General features: G+C 36.4%; 1 protein-coding gene across 1 annotated transcript in view; it reads left to right on the top strand.

Moving 5' to 3' along the window:
- VPS13B (vacuolar protein sorting 13 homolog B) overlaps positions 1-20,002 on the top strand; it is a 484,683-nt gene that overhangs the window by 408,797 nt on the left and 55,884 nt on the right. The window contains exons 40-41 of the mRNA XM_050892705.1: positions 11,158-11,354; positions 19,088-19,269. Coding sequence (XP_050748662.1) covers positions 11,158-11,354; positions 19,088-19,269 — 379 coding nt within the window. The remainder of the gene's footprint in view (positions 1-11,157; positions 11,355-19,087; positions 19,270-20,002) is intronic.

Raw genomic sequence — 20,002 nt, 5'->3', positions numbered from 1 at the left:
TCTAGTTTCCCAAAGTCGTCCTGTGTCTTCCTGCAGCCTGGAGAATCTCAGATTTATGTTTGTCTTTGCCTCTGATTAGCCTATGTTGTTTTACTTTTCTGATTTCATCTGGGCCACATTTTTATAGCATTTATCTTTATCAAGAACAAGGTTGACGGATTTCGGTTGGCAGGGGAGAGAGCAAAGATTGGGAGGGGCTCACCAAGATAGGAAAGCAATTTGTATGCCATCAAGGAAGTATTCTGCTTCTGAGTGCAAGCAGGACATGCAAACTACTTTCTGTACAGCTGGAGGCCTATTTTAGCTAGTGAACTTTTTACAGAGATGCTCAGTGTTTGCCATGTCATTGTAGAGTTATCTTTCCAATAAGAGATATTGCTGGCACTACCCCATATCTCAAACAAAAAGCTATGTGTTGTCACAAGAGCATTTACACAAGTGGCCATGGATTTAAAAGGTGGAGAAAACCAGATTTGTCTAATCAAAGTGATCGTATAATGTGTAATGCTCCAAATTCTGAGCTCTCTGATTTATTTAAGCTGCATCACCAACACAGACTTAAAATTCTTTCTCCTGGATTGTCATCCAGTGAGAGATACAAGCTGTTAAAGCTTACAAGACAAAAGGAAAATAATCTGTGGCATTTGTTCATTTCTCCATATGAAGTTAAAATAAAATATCTACTGAACTATAACCCTGACAGGTTCTTGTATTTGAGGATGTTTCCCTTGTGTACCTGCCAGGATTCCTGTTGCATGCAAGTGTAGTCAGCGTTATAACAGCTGACGAGAAGATGAATGTGTGCTGAGGTCTCCTTTTTTGGCCTTTCTTCTTTATATAGTGTCCTAATAAACAGAGCACTTATTCCTGGTTTAGAAAAGCGGTGATTAAATTAACCAAATCTCAAGGTCTACTGGAGAAAATTAGGGCAGTGAGTATAGTTCTGAGGTTGCAAGGGCTTAACTGAGATTTAATAAGAAAAAACTAGGTAAATAAAACCACTCTGGTAAAATTCACTCAGAGCATTTGCTGAGATGGTGAAATCTCTTTTAGGACAACATAAAATATTTGCAACTTCAGAAGGTGAGGATTCAGAAAATTGTCTGTTGCATTGCCTTACATGCTTATGCTATTTAAATAAAGCATTTGCAAACTCTGCAGTCTGGAATCCGATTTTTTCAACACTGTCAGCCAATAAACAGTCATTTTCTAACACCTTGTGGTTGTTTAAACAGTGGCTTAAGGAAGCATGAGCTTAAGAGTGACTGACATTAGCCCTACTGTAAGTCATTATTCCAGGAAGGATTTGACATGACAGTCAACAGGAAAAGAATTATGATCAGTGTCAAAGACATTCATTTTTCCTTTTAACAGAGAATACCTCATTTTTGGCTGGCTCTGCTTCCTTTTTGCTTTTCATTCCCTGTTGGGGCTACAGTGTTCAGCTGGGCATTTGAGAGTCTAAGAAAAGAGCTTTTTGGGAAACCACAAATTTTATTGATGTTTGATTTATTTCTTACATTCCCAAAGCAACAACTATTTTGGAAATCCAGATGATTTGTGTGCGACAGGTTAGTGATTTAAGTTCATAGTGTTTTTAGATAATAAGCTGTAAAGTTCAACCGTGCTTATCGATAAACCTGTCAGTTTGCAAATTTTTGAATCTACTGCCATGCAGTTCAGTACTGTCTTCAAATAATCAGACTTTTTAGATGGATGGTGAAATAATTTGTCTAGCTGTTGTGAATTGCTCAGAAGGCAAATTTGGTGCTGTTTCTGGGATTCTGCTTTTTAAAACTCACATTTTTTGTTCATTTTACCTTTTGATGTTATTCAAAATGACTGCACTAGTCATACTACTACTATACATAGACTCTATATGGTGTTTTTGTGATCTCTCTACTGTGTGAAGAGTTGCAACAAGCTTGAAATGAAACAATACAGTATAACTATTGAGCATATCTGATCATAAACTAGAACTGTAACGAATGCCTTTTATTCTAATGTAGGAAACTGCTTTCCCGTCAGTAGAAGCAGTGTTTACATCCACGCATGTGTACAAAAATGGATGCAGGTCATCATGTAAACAACTGGTCTGTGTAAGAGGGCCATAGGCTTGCTTGTAGCCTGAGGCGCTTACACTTCAGATGATCTGGATGCGAGCAAGTTTTGTGATGCTGGGCAGAGTTCTGCACATGTTTTCCAAAGTTAAGACTCTGACTATTAATGATAAGTATTGTCTTCATTTTCTTGCAAGGAAGGAAGTAGGGGTTAAAGGAGTTGAAGTGAGTCTCAAGCAGATGTTGAAACAGAGCCCGTTCTGTTTAGGAATTCCAGCTTTAAACATTATTTGTGAACTTCCTTGCCTGAGAGTAGGATTATCTCAGACTTTACTATTTTGTTACTGTATTTTGTGTGTATAATTTTAATTATTTTGCTGTGTGATCTTGGAGTTCACTGCATCGAGATGAGACTGTATCATTTGGCCTACAGTTTCTGTGCAGTCTGCAGGGAGTTAAGCGTAACTCGTTGGGAATGTTAATGGAAGTTGTGCATAATTTGCCTGTGCATCGCACTGAAATTTACCCTTTGGGGTTACTGAGCCAGTGAAAATTCTACCGGGTGCCAGAGGACTGACGAAACCATCAGATTATCTTAATGACAGATTTACACTCTCCTCGTGTTCTGTACTTTTCAGATTTTGTAACTCTGATTTATGAAACTTTGCAAACCCAAGTCCTTACTGCTGTATGCTGATCATGTGGCACTTCTTGTAGGAGTCAGGCTTTACTGTGGGGAGAATATGTGGTCAAAATAGCCCATATACCGAAAATTATGCAGTACTTTATGTGTGAATAGACTGCTACCCTCAATCCCAGAGGTGACTACATTTCAACAGCATAGTGCTTATATTATTAATAAATACTGAAGCTTAGAAAATTAAAAGCCTTAAATAAAATGTGGAAGATTGTTCCTGTATCAGAAAAAGAAAATAAGGAGTATTGCAAGAAGTAGGTAAGTCCTTAATGTAAGATCTCCTGTCTATATACTTTTGTTTCTCAATACTTGCAACAATAAATTAAGACCCTATTAAATTAAGTACTGTTGCTTTTGCTATTAGAAAAGCGAGTGATCTTCACATAAACTCAGTCTCAAGATGAATGACAGTTAGTACAAAAAAATGGGTTTCACAGTTAATTGTACATATATTTTCCTGTTTAAAAAGTCCTGCAGAAATCTTCTCAGTTATAGCATAGCGCTATTCTGTGCTTTCTTAACAAAAGCTGTTAGTGTGTTTAGAGTAATTTTTTCCGTAATGAAAAAAGCCGGTATCTGTGACAGATTACATTACTATACACACCTGCATTCGCTCTGAACCTGCTAGCCTGATAAATTGATAAGTTGGTCACATGTTGTTTTAAAAAGGCAAAGAACATAATTCCTAATAAAAGAATGCTACATATTTCTTCTAAAAGGTTAAAAAGCATTTCTCAGGGCTCTTAAATTACCATATTCTGATACCAAGGGAAAAGAAAACCTGGGCTTAGAGTCTTGTTTGTACTTAGAGGGCTTTCCGGACAGGAAGGCAATCTTGATGCAATTCAGTAAGCCACAATACCAGTGGGGCATTACAGGTGAAAAAATTGCAGCTGTACCCCTCACCACAATGTATTACAACTGTACAGTGGAATATTTCCTGTACAGAAATAGGGCTTGGTTAACTTTGTTTCCCAAGAGTAGATCACATTAAAATGTTATAAAATCATGATTTCCTGCATTTGAATACTTGTGGTTTCTCAACTGGTTCCAATATTACAAAGGGTTTTTTATAGCTTCTATTAGTTGAAGATGTATAGAAGCTTTTTTCCAAAGTCAGCTAAAAGGCAGTTATGTATTTTTAAAGAACAATTTCTCTCAGAAGACGGGCGTTTTCTTTCACATCTCTTTATTATAACTCTATTTAATATTTATTTTATAAGCTGCAGTACAGGTGTAAATTTAAATAAAATTAAATAAATATGCTAATAGGACCATAAATAAATTTGTTAAATGGAGTTGAAAGAGCCGAGGTATAGGTTATTACTCAGAAAGCAAAATAGTAGTTATTTTTGTTATTCAGCCAAAGACCTCAGTATGGATAGGGGAAAAAATTAGATTAAGCAGATATTGCATATCCAATTTTCAAGTGAGTATTTATAATTTAAATGTTCTAGCTTTAGGACAAAATTTGTTAAACCAAATTCAAAGAGAAGTAAAACAAATTCTGTGAAGAAATTATATGGGATAACTTTGAAAAACTTCTCCAGTTGTGGCGTCTGATTATTCCTGAGTGTTGAAAATTGAGAGTGCACCATAGTGGAGTAACTTTTACTGCCCAAAATATACGGGTACGTAACACATCAAAATGGTGTCAAAGTACAGAAAACCATAATAAAAATACAAAGGATATTGAGCTGGGGGGACAGCAAATACTTTGTACAGCTAGCATGTTTTTAATCCTAGTGCTACTGCTAATCCTAATACTAGGCTAAATTTTTACCTCACTGTAAACCACCACATCTTTTTTAATTTGGATCTTCATGAAAAGGGAAAATTGGTGGTCTGTAGCTGTGCCAGGAGAGGCTGTTTTCCACACTCATATGATACACTCTTAGCTCTGAGGAAGGCTAAAAAAATGTTATCCAACGGGCAGTTCGGTTTGTAGCACAATTGCACAATGTCAGTCACATAAGATAAACAGGAATGTGGATGTTGAAGTATCCTACAGTTGTCCAAAATGTTACACTGGTCAGATTGGATTGTGTGTATTGTGTGAACAGGCATATTACAGAGGTTTTATTCTATTTAATATTAATTTTCTTTTGAGCGTATTTTCTACGTAATATATTTTTCTGTAGGGTTCTTTTGCTATTTTTATATAAATAATACTTCAAAATCAAATTTAAAAGTAATGTTCTTGGTAGTTATTGCCAAGAATTTTTCACTAATAAAAATCTGGATAAAGCTTTTTATTTCCTACTACTGCAACTTCTGTTCACCTAATGGGAGAATTGTATTTTTAAGGCAGTTGGCCCTAAAACAGTAAAATATCCTAATAACAGAATAGCTTTATTTCAGAGCAATCAGTTTATTCATGCTCAGGAAGCTGGAGTTAAAATCTCAGCATGGGTTGGCGTCTGACACAAAGTGCTAGTTTGTATTGTATTCTGCCTCTCATTCACTTAGGTGGCCCTGCTCGGAGAAGATAAAACACACACACGCTTCCTGTCTTCTGTGTGCGTTTTCTTGTACAGTAGTTGTTTCTGGAACAAGAATAACTTCGTTTCCAAGAGGAAGCGCCCACCATCTGAGGGACTGAGATTCAAGAAATGAACATTTATTCTGTAGAAGCCTATTTTCTAGCAAAAACATGACTCAAAAGGAAGCATCGCTGAAAGCATGCTTACAGAATTAAGCACGTTCTGTAACCCAGCTGTTAATATCTTTCTTTCCTTCTCAGCTGGACAAGATGCTTTTTGCAGCCTAAGAGATCTGCATGTGTATAGTTAGAGGTCCATTTTTTATATTGAGTTTAAAAATTATATGCTCCAGTATTTAATTAATAAAACAATAATACTTTTATATACCCTTCATTCAGCAACCTCAAAGCTGTAGGCAGGTGGCTGTAGCTTTTTCCTAGAGACAAAAAAGATGTCTCTGAAAAAGATGGGATTTGCTAAGAAATTGAGATATTTTAATTATTTCTGTCCTAAATGGCAATAATGTCTGTGTCTGAGACCTGTTGGCGTTATGGCAATATGTATAGTGAGTAATAGGTATGATCATTTATGGTAACATGACAGCTTGTGGAAGTGCAGTGGTATTGGCCCCTCTGCTCAGCTAGAGAGCTCAGCTGTAAGTGGTAAGTGGTGTGCACGCAAGGCTTTTCAAGTCCAAATTAGTGAAGTAGTCTAAAGCTGGGAGAATAACATCAGGTCACAGGAAAATCTAGAAGCATGTTGTGATCATGAAAGCCTTTAAAAAGCACATATGGATCAACAGTCATTTCTTGCTCAGTATATCTTATTATTACACATAACTTTAAAGGGGAATAAGGAGTATCCATGTGGTCAATAGGGTGTACAACACATGGATGAAAATATTAATATGTAACACAGTGTTAACAGATTCTGTAGCATTTCTTGTCCCCTAGTTTCCAAATAGGAATTAAATGATTCTGGTACAGATAATGTGTGACATAATATATGATGAGTAAGAAAAAACATGATCTGTCACATTGTAGTGCATTAGTGGGAATACTTCATGTTGGTTATTAATACTGTCTTGCTGATAGGTTAACAAGTGTGCAGGAAATGACTTGAAGGATGCAGGTTTTTAAGGGGGTTTTAGAGTTTCTTTTTGCTTGGGATTTTTCTTTTGGGGGGAAATGTGTATGACAGGTTTCAGCTCTGCTGAAATTGAGACGGGTTCTATTTGTAGAGAGTTGTATGTTCACAGAGGTGATTCTCATAATGTCTAGGTTAGTGTAATATATGTGAAGATTTTTTTCTTAAAATAGAGCAGAACGAGAGATTCACAGAGAACAGGAATCTACACTCTCCTAATTCAAAAGATTTCTGCTCCCAGGCAACTATTTCAGCTGAGTTGTTTCTTTGTGTCCTGTACTCACATGGGGCAGGACTGGAACTGTCACTCGGAGGCAACTGCTTTCCTTCCTATCAGAATTTGTTGATACACCATTTTCATTCTTCTTCAGAACAGTGCCACACAATTTTCAGATCTCCCATGTCTGTCTATAGTCCACAGCAGTATAAAGAAAGAGAGGAACCTTCAAATTCTCTGCTTTGTTTTAAATGTATTTATCCGATTATAAGTAGCATTTAGGCTGTTTTCATGTAGCTTTTCACTACTGCTTCTGATCTCTGTTGTTAATGCTGCTGGAAAAAAAAGCATTTAACTGCTGTTTTGCTCTCTATTGCCATAATCATCCTTCTAAATAAGTGTTTGTGCCGTAGCACGTGGTTTTCTTGCAAAGCATAACTTGGAGATTCTTGGTTACATCTGAGCCCGCAGTTAAATAGTAGTTTTATGCGCACCTAAGTGACAGGGCTGTACAGTAATGGTTCTGTTTGCATTTTACAGGTGAATAAAATCATTGCAATTAAAACTTTCTTTGAGAGCTAGGAAAGACAACAAAAAGCTATGGAAAAGTGTCTGTTGAAGAAGTATGCTTGTTTAGCAAAGAAGTTTGTGGTTAGATATGCTTCGTTAGTGTTTAGTTTTATAGAGGCAGCACTAGTGGTCACATTTTCTAAGAGGTAACAATTATCTGAATTATAGCTTAGGTTTTATTCAAATATTTTAAGCTAAAAGTACCATTTTTAATTCTACATATGGGGAATTTTTTGTTGCAGCTAATTCACTTATTCCCACTGCCTATGACTCAGTTCTGGCATTATAGCCCATTTCCAGGCTTTCACAACTATTATTTTTGGCAGCTAATATTGCCCAGAGCTACCATCTTTCCTTAAACTTATCCAGATCAGGCATTATTAATAAACCCCTTAGAACAAATAAAGCTAGATATGTAGGAATCAAAGATTCTAAGTCAACTAAGTCTTTTGCAAGCTTCAAACGAGAAAGCTTACGGTTTGGACAGTCCCAAAGCATGAGCTGTATTTTGTGTAGGCAATCACATAAAGTGTGACTTTGACTTTTTACTTCTAATGTGCAGATGACGTCTTGAAACATACTGTCTCTTGCTCTGGTAGATTTCTTGACGTATTACAACACAGTTAGGAAAAAATTCATGAGCAAAAATAAAGAGGAATAATCTTTTCAACATGCTTACCAGCCTGCTTTAATTGTTAGGTGATACGTTCTTCCTGGCTACTCATACTGCTGAGTCCAGCCAGCGGTCATTCCTGTGCCTTTCCAAATTCTTCATAATTTGCTTAAGAGTTTACCATGAAGTTCCTAAAAGGCAAATACACTATGTTAGGTTATACCAGAGCCTGAAGAGGAGTTATTACTTCTTTATGGCATAATAATTGTTTTGATCATTTTACTTTGCCATCTTTTTCCTCAAGATAAGTTTCAATATTTCCACCACCTACTGAGTGGGTGGAAATATTGAAGTACCTACTTTTTTTTTTTTCTTCCCCCTTCTTAATATATATGACATCTGTTTTGGGGTTTTTTCAAGTTTTGATCTGCCTTTATTTTCAATCTTTATTTTCAATCTCTCTGTGTTACTTTCCTCTAGCCTTACTGATAGTTTTACGTTTTTCATATTGTAGTGCCACTTATGAAATTCCTTTATTGTGCTCTTTAGCTTGTTTTTCCAGCTCATTAATCTTAGTGGGAATAGAATTCATCACCTTGCTTAGCCACTTTTAAAATGCCCACTACTTGCCATTCTGATCAAATTTTGTGAGATTCTCATTAGGGTGACTTGCATATTAAAAAAGAAGTTTTGTTGTGAGATGTAATCTAAAAGAAATAAATACCTTAAATAATAGGATAGCTTTACAAGACTTTTGTTGCACATGTGTTAGTCGACAGCATTGACAAGAAAAGATAACTTAGGTGTTGATAGGCAATAGGAAGCACAAGGCCAAACCAAGTATTCAAATATATTGAATCAGACTCCTAAAAAATCTCAAGGTATTTTAAGGACTGAGATTTAAAAATGTGCAGAAATAAATACTGCTATATGTAAAAGTACCTGTGCAACCATGAAAGGCTGCAACCTTTTGTCAGAAATGATACAGATCCTTTTGTAATGATATAATTCCAAGACTTTATGCTATAGGAAATATGCCAAGTATTGCAATATTTTAAATAAAATCAAATGTTTTATCACCAATGGAGACTGTGGAGGTTTAGAAAAGAAGTACGTGAGTGTGAATGACTCCACAATGTAGTATGAAAGATAGCGGATGATGGAAGTTGCTGTTTATGTGTTCATAGTTAATATAGGGGAATTCCTTGGGTATATCCATGATTGAAGGGCAGGAACATTACTGTCGTATTGCAATTTTGAGTGTTTGTCCGCAGGCATTAAAGGTTAAAATAATTCAACACAGAAATTTTGAAGAAATCTAAAACTCTGTAGTGACACTAAGAGCAAAAAGAATAAATATAGCATGACTTTGAAATATGGCTACAAGCACAATAATGTAATATTTCATATTGCCGTTGTTGTGCACAGCACCATTGTAGAGTTAGCAACACAGAACCAAGATGTTTTCTGGGCCATCAAGCCCAGCCTCCTCCCGTCGGGGCAATGCTTGTTACTGTCTCCATCTTATTAACAAATCAAGCTTTTAAAAGCAGCTGTCGTGAGCACCAAGGCTGTCCTCGAACCTCCCTGTCTTTTTCTGTTCGGGTTTCTAGCCTTACACTTTATTCATAGGGCAACTCAGGTTTGACCCATAGTGTCTATAGACCTTTTCCTCTATTAACTGTTTCTTTCCTGAGGTGTCTGGGTAGAGCAATCACGTTCCTTTTGTTTTCCTTCATTTGGTCCTCAACTCTGCACAGATCCCAGTGTGAGTTAACACAGTTTTAACATAAAGAATTGGAAATGTGTGCCATATTCTAGATGAGGCCTCACTGGTGTCTTATACAAGTCAATTAATATTTGTCCCTCGCATTTGGAAATATCTCACCTGGTGTCTCTCAGGATAGCATTTGCTTTTTTCAGGCATCGTCATACTGCCTCATAATTTTCCAGCTGACATTTACGTATCTTCACCATTTCCAATTGAATATGCAGCTTATAAACAAATGTGTTGCTATCTTTACATATATGATGTGTGCTTTTTGGTGTTAAATCAATCCCTTTTTCTCAGACTCTAGTCTTTGAAATTAAATCAGCACTCCTGACTGATATTGCTATGCTACTCTGTGTTATATAAGTTACTGGCATCAGAGTTTTGTTGGCAGTTATCAGATTCTTTTTTCTTTTTTTCCTCCACCCTGACCTAAAAAAATTTTAGTGACTGTGGTTGCTTTTTTCAATCTTCAGGTATCATTGTGACTTGACAGATGTAGTAAAAATCCATGTTTCAGGCTCTGTGGTTCCACACGTTAATTCTTCCAGAATTCTTTGGCAATTATTTATGTTCCCTTGCCTTCCCCAGCTTGAACCACTGAGCTCCCTGAATTTTCCTCCTTAACCTTCATTCCTGTTAATTAATCAGCCTGTTGTTACCTCCATGTGCATTATAGTCCTTACTGAGTGACAAGGAAGAATCATTATAGAGCTTTTTCTAGCTGTGCCTCGATTTACTTGCATCTCTATCACATTCTTACTTTTTTCCTGGCTATTTATGTATGTATGTCTATACACAGACACACAGGGATAAAAAAGGTAATAGCATGTACACATGCTTCTTTTTACTATTTGTTTTCTATTGTCTTTAGAAATGTCTCTAATAACATTCTCTCCAGTTCAGTGATTCATCCAGGAGTAATTCAAGTAGGCTGTTTACAGACTTAAAATTAGGGATGTGATTAAACAGAAGCTACCATGTATTTATTGGGTTTGGGTTCTCAAAATCACACAGTTGTCTAAATAGCATATTCCATGAAAGAAAAGATATGTGATTACAACTACTTCATGATTTGTGCCAGGATTTTTATTCCTGTGTTGGCCCACCACAAGGCATTGTGATGCCTATCATCATTTTTACTATGCATCTTTGGTCATTTTAATATGACAATAAATGGGTAATTAATAAATTGATATTTTGTTAAGTAATAAAATTTAAAGAGCTAGTTCAAGCAAAAAAATTATTTAATGATGCTTAGAATGTCCTTGATACCATGATGTGATGGCATCTGATGGATTTTTTGGCTGCATGATGCAAATAATGATTAGTTGTATTGTATTTGTTATTCTTGGGTACTGTGGAACAAGTAGCTATTTCTGTACCTAGTAAGAGAAAGTTTGAAGTGTTATAGTGCAATGACGTTCTAAAAACATTTTAATTTAAGTCAGGACAGCACAGCATCTGAGTAATGGTTACAATTCTGATTTTCTATATGACAGCTTACTTTAGTTAGTTTTGCACTTTTAGTGTGTACAGTGAATCCCATTATATTTGCAATCAAGCATAAAGTAATTATGCCTTCTCCCTTTTATCACAGATTCCTTGCAGCTTGGAGTACTGGGATGAGCTTCAAAAATCATTTGTTGCATTCCGGGAATTCAGTCTATCAGAAAGCAAAGTCTGTGAACTACAGCTGCCCAGTATCAACCTTGTGAATGATCAGAAAGAGCTCATAGCCTCCGATCTGTGGAGGATTGTCCTGAACAGCAGTCAGAATGTGGCTGATGACCAAAGGTAATTTTAAAGGAGGAGGAAAAAACAGAAATCTAATGCTACGCTCTTGAGAGATCTTTTTCAAGAGACTTAGGAAATAAGATACTGTTTTCATATATGGTAAGAGTAGCTGGTCTTAAATGAGCTTCAGACTGTAGTTCACCTTCACGCAAGGGCATGGAGTATGCACAAAAAGAGCGCTCTCTCAGATTTATAAGCAGCCTGGCAGCATCATATTCATCCATTTTCTGAATACAAGGATTACTGAAAAGTGAAGATAAACAGGCCCTATCCTGAAACCTCTTAGCTGCACAAGGCAGTAAAATTAGCTAATTAACAAAAGAAGGCTGAGGCACAATCCATTGTATAACACAGTAGTAAACATTCTTCTTTCATGCAGTCCCCTTATATCACCTTTATTCTGTCCGCAGTGCAAGTCAACGACTAAAACAAGCCAAGTGTCTATTTTAAATATATTAAACAAAACTTTAGTACTTCAAGAGCATTACATTATTATTCACACAGCTTGTTTACTATGCTAACAGTAAAAAATTTAATCAGTGTTTTCAAACACTGGGGATCCATTTTTCATTATGTTTGCAGCTGGAAACAATGTACAATGACAGATATACACTCTATTTGCATTCATTCAGTTTTGGTTAATATGTAGAGTAAGAAGAAATGAGTACGAGTTCTCTCCGCAAACAGCAGTGGAATTGCTTTCAAAGACCTTAACATTTTATAGTTAGATGAGAAAACCCAGAACGACCCTGTTGGATCACTGGTATTTGCTGATTGTTGCTGCCTGTGTATGAACACATGCTTGAATGAGTGTGTAGCATCCACATATATGTTACGTGAAGCTACAGAATTCAGAGAAATCAGGAAATACGAACATGGCTAACAAAATCAATGAAGAAAATTAAACATCTGGTTTCCATTAATAGTATCAGGTTGGAAATGATTTCTTGATGTTAATTGTGAAAGAATGCATTTTCATCATTGAGAAGTTAAGTGTTTTAGACAAGGTTAATTCCTCTGAATGTGGGACCTTGGCAAAATTGCCTTCCTGGTCAGCTTAACACCACAGAAATGTGAACTCGGTGGGAACTGAAAATGAAGTAGTGAAATTTAGTAGATTTTTTTCATCAAGGCATTTGGCGCTGTAATCACGTTTATTGTTTTCTGCTCAAATAGGGTTCATCACTATATGCAATGTTTCATTCAGGGAGCTCTGATAAGCTAATGAGTTGTAATCGTTCAGAAAGAGGCTAGGGTTAAAATGAAATACAAATAAGTAAAAAACAATATAGAACCAGTTTGGACTGTGATTAACATCAGAAACATTTTACAGTACATTAATTCACCTGCCTAGAAGGTCTAAACTCATGAGTTTTCAGCTGGGAGGCTGCAGGCCTGCTCCACTATAGTGACCATCCTCAGTGGTATCAGGGTGTCAAGTTATAAAGGGGTAGAAATATCCTAATGGCCTTGAGGTACCAGAAGAGTCCAAGGAAGACAATTGCTCTGTCCACAGCAGTGATATTAGAAGCACTATGTCCTCCAGATTGTGTGTGTACACAAAAAGCTAAAGCAGAAACTACAACTGAAAGAACAGGAATTAAACTGAAGCATTAGCAGTTCACTGAATAGGGAGAGCAGGAAAGGAAAGAAGGCAGCAAAAAACGTGCCACAGTATTGAAGCATTTGAAGGTAAATAAACAGAAGAAAAAGAAGGAAGTCAAGGGAAAGTGTCTTGAACTGCCAGCTCCTTAGGCACAGGTACAGAGACTGCGGAGTCACTAGCCGTGATACTTTTGGTGCCCTGAGGAATTTATAATAGTTTTAAGAGGTGTAGTTTACACCTACATGAACTAACAGTGGACTGGAAATTTAAAGATTCGTGTAGGTCAGGGTGAACTCCATCCAGAAGCCAGAAACCTGAGGGGTGTACAAGGAAAACCTCTGATTTCAATCAGAGAAGAGAAAAAGTTATATTCCCTGCCTCAGCAGCAGTTTCAGATAGAAATTCAAACTGATCTGTCTTTATGCTAACTTCAAACAAGGCGGCACTGCAAGCTTTCTTAAGGATGACTCCAGGAAGGACTGGTGTGGAAGAAGTAGTCCTGACCAGCCTGGAGTGATCCTTCTTGGAGAAACTTAACAGGTCAGAAAAAGAGCAGCTGTACGTCAGTGATGAGGCTTTGACCTATGGTGTTTGAGGCACACATTCTCTTTCTTGGAGACAGAGCAAATCATGCCAGTCACGTCACTGACCTGGAGGTTTTGAGACAGTTCACAAGCACTGAAATACATACAGTTACAGCTACAGAACAAGTTTAAGGTAATGGTTAAGCCCCAGAGGATAACGTTCTGTTAAAGGCAAGCCTTGTGTGGGAGGTGATCACAGATACTGTGGACCTGCAGAGAAGGCCAACCTTTCTAGACGCCTAGTAGCATACAGGAAGTCCATGTTGTAACTTTGCTGAAACTCTGGCTTCATGAAACAAACATACTGCTACCAGTATGGATGTTTTCTTGTGACCAAGCACCCTAAAATGTATTCTGAATTCTACTTGACCAAAAAATGCCAAACTTTTTTGGTTTTGAGAGAGAGAGACTGCTCCATGTCATGGTAAATTTCAATGTTAGGCTTGTTCCTAAAGCAAGCGTTTAACGTGAGATCTTATAGACTTGTGAGAAGAGCCACAAGGAGCTGTGCTTAAAGTTAGTGCCAACTGTTAGACCAGGGAACTTCAAGGCTGAGGGATCTGCAAGTGAGAGCGAGAAGCGAAGACTGTAAAAAAGTTGAATCTCAGTTTTCCTGGAGACTCGTGATGATTTGACATTAATTACATGCTGTAACTGTATGATTGATTAGCAAATTTAATTCACTATTAATTGTAAAGTATAAAAATGCTTAGTCTTGTTGAAGTTTATTTTCTTAGTTTGATCTTGTATTTTGGGTCAGACTCTAACAGCTGCCATATGCATGCAGCTGCTGCTCAGTGATAATATTTTTTCCTTCAAATTCTGCAGGGTTTTTTTTGTGGTAACCTCTATGATATGCTAATTATTAATACCAGAGAGCTGATCCCTTGTGTTTTAAGTACTTTATTACTGATTCCTAACATCAGTTATAAAGTATGAAACTTATGTGGCTCATGTGACAGGAAAACAACAAGGTTTGTGAGAAGATGTGGATCCAGCTGATATGTTGAGCAGTAGCTGGCAGGCTGAAGTATATCAACCAATAATGAATATGGGAATATGCAAAGATGTCATGATCCAAATCCTGTGGTATGCAAGCTCTTTCTGAGATTGATCAGGAACTAATTAGAAGTGTAAAAATCAAGGAGCTATCTGGTTAAGGACCTAGTGTATATGGGTATGTTGTTTATTTGTAAGAATTTTGTAGACCATTCATTATTCAATGAACGTATAAGGTTTGAATGAACATTTATGAATGTTTATTCAATGAATGAACAAATCTGAAGTCCTAAGTGAAATAATTTAGCATCCCCGTGGGGATTTAGTATAGTGTCTATGGAAGGAATCATATATGGCATAAACGACTGTTTATGGAAGACCTTAAAATAGGGGATTAAAAGGAAATTATCATAGAACAAATTATTTTTATAGGTTGCCTTTTCATGTTGCAGGACTAGCAAATTATAATCAAAATTACTTTTATTTAAAGCTCTGTTTGGTTGGTGAGACACTAAAGCCCCTCTCTGGTTTGGTTGGGAGGGGTTTATCATTCTTTGTTTAAATGGGTTGCGTTACAAGATGTTTTATATATTTGTGCATCTCCTGTGTAATGTAAACAGTGTTTTTATAATTACTGACATACTAATGCGAAATAGTAATTGAAAATGCCTTAAGATACAAACCATGAAACAAGTACAAAAACTTTTAAATAAGCCTTAAATTGCTACTTTTTAAAAATTAAAGTGAGGAATCATGATCATGTTTCTTGCTAATTGTTTTAGCTTTTATTCAAAGTAAATGATGTACTGGATTTTGACCTCTAACAATTTGGGTTCAGACCAGCATTTGAGTCATAAGTTAAATGAGTTAAGTGGTCTCTTTCTTCTTCCCAGTGGATATTTTCCCATGTTGTGGTTTCATCACAAACGGCAGTTTTGGTTTAAATATTCCACTCTTAAAATAACAAGAATAATGCAGGTCACTGTTAAGTCATTGTTCCCAGTTGCCATATATTTAACTTGAACTGCTTTGCATGATTTGAAACTATCATACTTTATAATATATAATGACTTCCAATGTAGGTATTTTCCATTTTAAAAATTCTGATATTTCACAGGATTAAAAAAAAAAAAAAGAAAAAAGAAATTTCTGGTATTAAAGTCAGGTCAGTTTTATTTAGAATTTCCTCTGGTTTTGCTATACCCATCCCTCAGCATGTTGTGCCAAACACAAAGCAGTAGATACTGGTTATTCCTTTGGTACCCAGCTGAAAAATTGTGGACAGTCCACATTGCATTTTGTAGCTCCAAAGCAGCCAAGAGAATGTGGGATTTTTTTGATATTGTATTCATTTGATGCACAAATTTTGATTTCACAGTCACATCTACCTCTGATATTAATGCTCCTACTGCTGTTCACCAAGACTTAATAGAAAGTTTCCTGGGTTTTCAGCTAACACTGCTTTATTTTCTGTTTGTGCACAGCATGTGATGAAGGACTGTCTCTTTGATTTCTGTGCTCTATGCAAGGTAAAAAGAGAAAGTAGCAGTGCTAAAGGTCTGACAGAAGTCTACCTAGGCAAAAAGTTTAAATGGCATGTAATTTAAAATTGGAGGGTCATGGTAGTGATTGTAAGGACTACAGTCCCCCTTTAAAAACTGTTCATTTGATATTATGATCTCTTATTACAGTTCTTTTTTAAGGCAATACTATAGTAATTTGGATGCTGGTTTTAGTCTATTTTGTACTGTAACTGGTTTATACTGTTACTGTATTTTTATTTTGATAACAACATGGGGGCTATAATTCTGGATATTGTTTCTGGTTGAGTAAAAATCAATGGACCCCTTCACAGATAAAACAATAACACTTGAACAAAGTCTGGGCAGATAGGAAAACAGTGATGAAAGAATCCTTGTTGCATTTCTTTTCAGATGATTTCTAGAAGGTGATCTTCTCTCTGTAGAGTGACTTTCCCTTCTAAAACGTGGTTTACCCCACATCGTCCTGCTCCTCTCAGTCCTCCACTGCCAGCGCTTGTCCCTCCCTAGGACAGGAGAGGATGCAAGGCCAGTTCTGTCCCAGGGAACAACACTGTCCCACCCTCATTTGCTTTTTCTTTCTGGTTAGTTTTTTAAGCATGTGGTTGGACTCTGAAGTTTGTCAGGGAATCGTTTCAGTGGTGGGCCTTTTTGGTTTCTAAGGTGACACTCCATGAGGAATCAAAAAGCAGTTTTGAATCTTTTTGTTCCCAACATTTTAAGTTCCAGAATATTACCTCCACTTGGTCTGCTGCTTGTGGGGCAGAAAAATCAGAGCAAAGTATGGCTAAATGCTTTAAATTATTTCCCTGGTGTGAAGCCTCTGCCATATTTCCTCCTGCATCAAGCATGTCATGTTGCCCTGTAATCATTGCGGTTATGAGTGAGAAATGAGAGAGGTCCCATCACAATAAATAGTCGATAAATAAAAAGCAGGTATATAAAATTTGACTAAATAAGAATTTGGAGGGTTTTGTTGTTTTTTTTATTTTATGAAAATACCCATCTCCAAAAAAACATATCTAAGGAAATAAAAATGCTGAGTCACTGATAGGTGACTCAAGGAATAGGTTTCCGAGGAAAAGAAATTTATAATTTCAGAATAAACCTCAAATTTCAGAAATAAATGTCCTTCCTTTTTACTGCATTTAGTGTTATAGCTGTTTGTGCAAATTAAGTCTTAATTCAGAATATCAAAGTGTAATTATTTTTTTTAAAGTTCCTCATAGTTTGGTTAACATTTGTTCGCACCCGTCTACCCTTTTTCTATTTTCATTCCATATGTCCCTGAAATTCTTTTTCTAATCAAAATGCAATGAGCAAAAATTCTTAAAATATTGACAGTCTTTCTGAGAGAACTAACCAGTTTCACAGATTCAAAAGTATTTAATGGTCTAAATCAGCATATGAATTTTGGTGGCTTTTGGATTTGCTTCCATGCTTTGTTCCAACAATCTAAGGAATATCCATGGCACAGCAAAGAAAAGCATCCCATTTCTCTGACTCTAGTCCAGCCCCATAGATGTTTTATCATGTGAACACAAAGAATAATTTTATTTCCAAAGATGCCAGTTCTCAAAAGGCGTACAACACCATTTTATAAATGTAAACAGGCAATTTGAAGAGGTAAAGCAGCACAGGAAAGCACCTAAAAATCTGATTAAGTGATCTATCTTTCATCTTTCACCGACCTAATCCATTCTTGATATCCTGTCTTGACTCTTTGATAATTAGCTAATTTTAGTTGGGTTTTACTGCTACAGAAGTGTTTTAATTTATGTCCATAAATCTGAAGTTGGATTTAAGCTCCATAAATAAATATCATACTAGCTAGTTACCATAACACAAAATAATACTGATAAATTTACCTATCCATGGAATTCTACGCATTTGCAGCTGCACATTTTGAGTACCTACTATATTTGTGCATAATTTTGCAGTAACATGCATGGAATGATGAAAAATTTGGTCCTAAAAGCATAAGACATGTTGTTTTGAAAGCCAATGTTCGAATTTAAACTTGTGTTTGAATTTGAAATATCTTTAAAATGTCAATGAAAATCTATTCACAGTGGTTTATAAAAGCTAATTACTTTCTGACAATAATAGTAAGCTGACCTTAGTTAATCCTTCGTTAAATTTTATTTTAAAAATAAAAGCAGTATTTGACTGAGGATGTGGACTTAGTTTTCTTGAATCAAGTCTGTGCTTTTAAAATACCACTTTTCAGTGCCAAACTGCAAAGGGAGTGAGAATAAGGAACATTAAGGATAGATTTGGCTTAAATTAGAAAGTTTATTTGTACTTCAGTAGTGTCTTAGCAACCTATAGAATTGTGATGTAGTGTTAGTTTCTCTCAAGAGACTGAAAGATAATGCTTGGAAATTCATGGCGTCAGGAGCACGGCTACGAAAAAAAATCAGTGGGGTGGCATTTTAAATGTATAGTTAATATGTTGTAATAGGTGCTAGTAAAAGGCTCCAGGCTGAGCTTATAACAGTCAGAGTTTCTTTTTAAATGATGACTGTAGAGTGAGAAGGGCAAAGGAAAGAAAGCTTACAGGGACAGGGTTTATGTGGAGAAGTAGTTTGGTTGTGAGTTGGTTTCCTTAAAATAAAATGAAAAAAAGTCATTCTCTTGAACAGATTAACTTTCAGCTCATTCTTATAGCTTTAATAATGGTAATGTACTCTGTTTAGCTATTTCAACGATTAAAGATACCTGGTATATTTTGTTTTTATTTTCTGTAAATATGCTTTGCTTCTGTGGTTCAGGTGTTTCAGTTTGTAAATTGAAAGTGTGGTGTGATAAAAGCGTTGTTGGATTGCAATCTTGCTGCTATGTTCTGCTTGGGAAAAAGTACATACACTTACCTCAGCAGTTAAAAGAAAACAATGACATGGGTTGTGTCAGAAAACCAACATGGCACATGGTCAATACTTACTGTAAAGCAATAAAATCCTGGAAGTGCTGAACTACCACTTTGTTATCTACCTTCCACAGCTCAGAAAGTGAATCTGGCTCACAAAGCGCGTGCGATCAGCTTGTAACCCCCACGGCATTAGCAGCCTGTACTAGGGTTGACTCCTGTTTTACTCCTTGGTTTGTGCCATCGCTAAGTGTGTTGATCCAATTTACTTATTTGGAAGTCCACCTCTGCCATCATCTTGATCAGCTAGGCACAGGTATGTACTCCTTTATGTAGAATAACAAAAGCATATAGTTCATACATGCTGCTTTATCGCTGTTTTGCTGTCTGTAGTCCCCATCTCCTCATTCAAACAGGCATTTTTGAAATAAATTATTACCAACAGCCACCAGTGGTACAGACTTCAGGGTAAAACTGATGACTTCTGTGCATTGAGAAAGTACATACGGTAGGCAGTGGGGCTGGCTGATCAGCCCCCTTCCTCCCTCCGGAATGGGTAACTGTAGAAGCCGTCCGTTTTCGTAGTCTGATTAGTGACAGCAGGTGCCACTTCAGTTTTGAGCCATCTTAGTGAATGAATTTGATCTTTTAAATTTTCCAGCATATTAACAGTACTATTAAAATATTTGAAGATTTTGCAACCCCCGTAGTAAGAATTCCTTGGAAGAGCTCTGAGAACTGCAGATTTAACTGTTATTTCAATTATGATCACTTTTGGAGCTACATCTGGTTTTGTTCAGTGCTCTCTGTCACTGCATTAACGGCAAATACATTCCAAGAAATCTTTAGATTATTGTCTGATTTTCAAATGCCAGGAATGCTTTCCATGGAAGATGAGCAAATATCTTGGATAATTTTGACAGGGACAGCTTTCTTCGTGAGTAGTTTTTATGTTTCTGCAAGTATTATAATATATGCATTATCAAATCATACCAAGACTGACACTCAACATCTAGCAAATAATTTCTTGTCTATCAGCTACCTCTATC

This window comes from Gymnogyps californianus, chromosome 2 (assembly GCF_018139145.2).
Source record: "Gymnogyps californianus isolate 813 chromosome 2, ASM1813914v2, whole genome shotgun sequence".
NCBI lineage: Eukaryota > Metazoa > Chordata > Aves > Accipitriformes > Cathartidae > Gymnogyps > Gymnogyps californianus.
Note: the sequence above shows the minus strand (reverse complement) of the source record. Positions and strands in the feature narration are given on the sequence as shown.